This window comes from Haliotis cracherodii, unplaced genomic scaffold, assembly GCF_022045235.1.
Source record: "Haliotis cracherodii isolate W230 unplaced genomic scaffold, xgHalCrac1.p SCAF_6, whole genome shotgun sequence".
Taxonomy (NCBI): domain Eukaryota; kingdom Metazoa; phylum Mollusca; class Gastropoda; order Lepetellida; family Haliotidae; genus Haliotis; species Haliotis cracherodii.
In genome coordinates this window covers 12,625,713-12,630,630 of record NW_027266319.1, presented here as the reverse complement: position 1 = coordinate 12,630,630, position 4,918 = coordinate 12,625,713, and the positions used below count along the sequence as shown (strand labels likewise).

General features: G+C 39.9%; 1 protein-coding gene across 1 annotated transcript; it reads right to left on the bottom strand.

Annotated features, from left to right (window-relative positions):
• Positions 1 to 1,262: 1,262 nt before the first annotated feature.
• Positions 1,263 to 4,918, bottom strand: LOC139445375 (uncharacterized). Its single transcript, XM_071226511.1, has one exon. It carries the CDS (start codon positions 4,907 to 4,909, stop codon positions 2,099 to 2,101), a length of 2,811 nt encoding a protein of 936 aa, XP_071082612.1. The 5' UTR covers positions 4,910 to 4,918; the 3' UTR covers positions 1,263 to 2,098.

Sequence of the window (4,918 nt, the reverse complement as noted above, 5' to 3'; positions counted from 1 at the left end):
ACAAACATTATTATTTTGTTCACATGATAACAATATAAAGGTCGGTCGACATCATTCTTACAAAAGTTATAAGAACTCATGTCAACACAACCCTTACACAATGGACAGGTTTCGTTATACATAAGCTGGAGAGGAAATTTCCTGATAGATGAAGTGATGTGAACAATTTGAATGCGAATAACTTCCTTGTTTTGTTTTCCTCAAACGTCAGATAGTACACTTGACAATGCTTAGCCAGAACAATGTGAAACAACAACACTTATTGTTATTAGTGAGTGAGTGAGTTGGGTTTAACGCCGCTTTTAACATTATTCCAGTTATATCGTGGCGTGTCAGCTTAATGTAGGAGGAAAGCCCGAAGTGATGCAGGTCGAAGACGTTTACCACTTCGGTGAAACCCACGACCACGGGTATGGTGCTGACAAACCTAGAAACATAATTGGGGCGAACCGGGATTCGAACCCACAATCATAGGTTTCGGGCGTGTCCAAGGGACGCAACTCTGCACAGCGAATCGCGGCGCCTTAGACGACTGGGCCACCCGTGCCCCCTTATTGTTGTTAAATTAGTAATGGTATGATGTAAGCTGTAGACTCTTGACAATTAAGTACAGATACTACATTTTCCTATAGATTATTATAAACGATTTTTAAGAAAGCCAGTTTTTTATAATATTGCTACTTCTATCCACGAAGACTTAAAAGGTCTGAACCCCGTGTGGAGCCCATCTTCCCGAGGCAAGAGAGTTAACTGACTTTAAAAGTCCAGTTTCCACCCTTGCCGAACTAGGCTGGAATTTCTGGGCTCGATCATAGTGTCACCAGTGGCTATTACGAGTTATGTCCCCCCTAAGCCTCTCCTATGTACCAATGAGATTCCACCTCTCGTATCACTTGCGTTTGCTTCACACAAAATGGTGGCGCCCAGTCAAAACGATCTGATCGATAATCAAGATCTATATTGTGATAAAACGGATCTTACATCGCGAAATGCATCAATTCACGTGAGCACCTTGATTAAAAACAGGAAAAGATTAGAAAAATATCTGCTGACAACGAGTTGGCGGTGCACATGCTTTACAAATCCTGCAATCGACCGAAATCTGCATGACAGTTTACGAACCGGATTTCGATTTCGGTGCGCGATTTTGATTGAACTATGCATAGACTCGTTAGTCCAGCCAAAATGTAACCCCATAATACCAGCCTAGTTCGGCAAGGGTGGAAAGTGGACTTTTATAATCAGTTAACTCTCTTGCCTCGGGAAGATGTGTGGAGCCTGGTTAGACTAGATCCCCTGCATCTCATTGCTGGTCGTTCCGGGTGATTAAATTAGATCGGATAGTCAGCCTGAAATATATTGAATAATAAATTGTTTACAGCCTGGTATCTGAATAAATATACGAGATATTCATCAATGCTTTTAGGTCAAAATAACGAAATAGTGTCGCTTTAAATGACATATGATAAATGAATTTCATAATTACATTTAACAGCTTCCGCTATAATACTTTAATTATGCCAGACACGATGGTCCCTTTACTTGCACTAAATAGTGTATACCCATAATGCATTACACCACTGAGGAGAATTAAAATTCAATCAGACAATCCTCGCTTTTCATAGGAATGTATTATTTTTCTCATATATCTGCAAGTAACATTTAGTTAACTATAGGTACTAACAATTTCCTGCATTGAATTAAATTACAATTCACCACAAGCAGATTTTAATACTGGATTTGGATATTAATCTTGGAAACATCCTAAGGTTCAATGAATACACCTCGGTTCATAATTCAAACATTACAAATCAAATATGACAGATCTCTTGTGTATTTGTATTTGTGTAATAATAACAACAGTAATAATAATATCTATAATAATAATAATCATGATAATGATGATAATAATATGTATATTTATATTGTGCTATATCCCACGCAGGCGCAAGCACAAAGCACAAAGCACAATCATTCTCAGCTCCCTGGGGAGTGTACAACCCAAGCTGCCTGTGAGGCGCTAGAAGATTAATAAACACACTGTCATCTCATCCTATCGCGTACCCATTCATATATGAGAGGATCATATGTAAGCTATCTACCGATGCTTGGATTTGGCATGTACTAGCATTTTACCAGAATCTTTGTTCCACTTTGTCTCTCTCATCTCGATATCCACTTCACTGTGTTCCAATCCAATGTCTTTGGAATCAATTTCTACTACAATGTCGATGTGTCTATCAGTAGGTGAGGAAGTGTCCTCAGTCTTCCCAACGTGTTCTTTGTTCATGCTATCTTCATTCACATCTTCTTCTACACTTCCTTCCTTTTCTGTGGGACTCACCTCATCAACTGATACGGTGAGGCGTTTATCCGCAACAGGCCATTTCTGAGTATATTCCGCAATGGTTTTATTGAATTCTGCTAGAAACATAATGCTTTCTGTATCGACGGTCAATGAGCCAGATCCACTTATGAAGAACTTCCTGAAGACAAAGGGAATAAATCCTCCAGCGAGAGTAGCCAACATTTGGTTAGTTGTGGAGAACTGGGTACCAAAGGCAAGCACCACAGTCACTACAAAAAATAGGAATACCATGATCTTCATGAAGCTGTAGAATGCAACCCAGGTATTCTTCCACAGTTTCCCAGGGCAACCATCATGATTCATATTAATTGTCTCAAAAAAGAAGCTTTCCGGTGTAAAGGAACGATCCATGCTGTTGAGGAACACAAGAAGGCCTTTTGTCTTCCATCTTAGACTACCGTCCGTCATGTCCAGTCCAATTCCTGAAGGGTTGTCAGCAGTAGTATCGGAGCTGTGGACACGGAATACTGTATTTTCTTGGACATCAGGATCACCTTTAGCTATTTCTTTCATTTCATCATGTTTCAAGCTGAGCAATTGACCTCTGATGATCTTATGGTAAGTCAGATACTTCTCATAGACTGCATTAAAGGATGTTTTAGCATACAAGCCGATGAGGAACAGTACAGTAACATATTGCATGGTAGCTCGCGAATTAACAATGATGCCCATCAGCGTGTACACGCCAACTTCCACGAAGAATGTTAGACACTCCATCAACAAGAAGGTTAAGGACCAGAAGGATGTCAGACATATGATAATGATGAAGAGATGAATAAGAACTTCGGCCTTTGTCTTATCCGTCCTTCCCCCAAACTCTTCATCATCAATATCTTTCAAATTTAATGTTTGCTTCATGAAATTAAACAATTTCTTGAAAGAGTTCACAACGCTATGGGGGCACACAAATATAAAGAGCCGGATGCTGAAATTAAGAGCTGGGAAGGTGTAGAAAGCAAGGAGGGGCACCACAATAGGCAGGGGGATGATCCAGTATAGAGGAACCAGAAGAAAACCAATAATTCCAAATCTCTTGAAGGGGAGAAGTGCGAGCCCAATAGTCCATCCATAGGCGCTAAAATCAGACCTTTCACGCATACCCTGCAAAGATTTTCTTAGTGTGAACTTGAACCGATTTTTCATAGATTGTTTAACGATTCCATATACAAAGAAATCCACCAAGACAATAATGTACACAGCAACAAACACCCAATGTATTGGGATAAGATATTGTATAAAACTGCCGTTAAACTGCATCTCTATTTCCAAGCGTTCAGCAGCCTGGCGTTTCTGTTCTGCTATATCTGCTTCGTATGTGTAATACACCAACAGTCGAATAATCCATGGGACAGCCAGGAGACCAAGCAGGACCAGTTTAGCAAAGATTCTCATGCATCTGAACCAGGTGAAGACTTTACAACCATTTGTAAAGTCACACATTCCAGCATCACAGCAGGATTTAAGAAAAGGGATCCTTCTAATATGGCAGCGAAATACATTTTCATATATCATTTTCACAACAGAAACAGGCACATAATTATCCGACAAAAGTTTCCCTGATTCCACGGAGAGGTGAATGTCACTAAGTTCATATATTTTGTCAGTCTGAAGTTTTGTAAGGGACTCCTTTAGTGTGTTTAATCCTTCAAGCTTACCAAATCTGACTCGGGGGATTTCACTGGGATAGACATTACTCCTAGAGGTCGTCACAATCTTAATTCTCTCATCATGGCCAGGAATGGAGTACGTATAATCTGTAGCAGTGAACCTCTCTCTGTAAAAAGTTTCAGGGATAATTGAAGGACTGTAAAGAACAACCAGTACCTTGATAATTAAAATGCAAGTCAGAAGAACGTTGATCCATAAATCTCGGTTTACATCTTCACAGAACATGTTACCATCTGAACCAATATGACAACAGTAATAAACAAAGTTAGCCCTTCCATTTTCAGGAACTATTCGCATGTTGCATATTAGTTCATCCTTGTTCAGACTTCGACTCTTCTCACCTGGACCAGGTAAACTAAAGTCATTAACTACCAAATACCTTGTCAAATTTACTCGTTGCTCATTTGTCAAAAGAGTCATACATCCAGAGGGTTTCTCTTCAAGTTCCACATTTAAGGTCGTCACTCCTATTCCCAGCAACGTCAACGATAGTACTTCAAAGTTGTCATCCAACATCAACAAACTTCGTCCTTGCCTACTGGTAGATCTTATCCATAGATTCGGACGAAATAAATCACTGCCATTCGCCGTGGACATATCACCATGAGAACCTGTTATTTTCATGTTAAACTTGATCAGTTTCATGCTGCTTTTCAAAGCTTCGCTAAGCTCATCATAAATTTTGGAATCTGAAGAAATGAGTTCACAGTGTCCATCATTGAATATCCTTGTTGGTTTTGAGGGTGTAGTAACGGGCGTCGTTTCGCTTCCACCAAGGTTGCTAGTAATGTTTGATGTTACTGTCGTTGCAGCAAGAACAGTTTCGGATAATAACACAGACCAAAGGACATGCATACACAAGAACAGTGCCATGTTGCTCAC

Excerpts from the sequence above, each read along its gene's own strand:
- LOC139445375 (XM_071226511.1), bottom strand. The coding sequence starts at position 4,909 with ATGGCACTGTTCTTGTGTATGCATGTCCTTTGGTCTGTGTTATTATCC.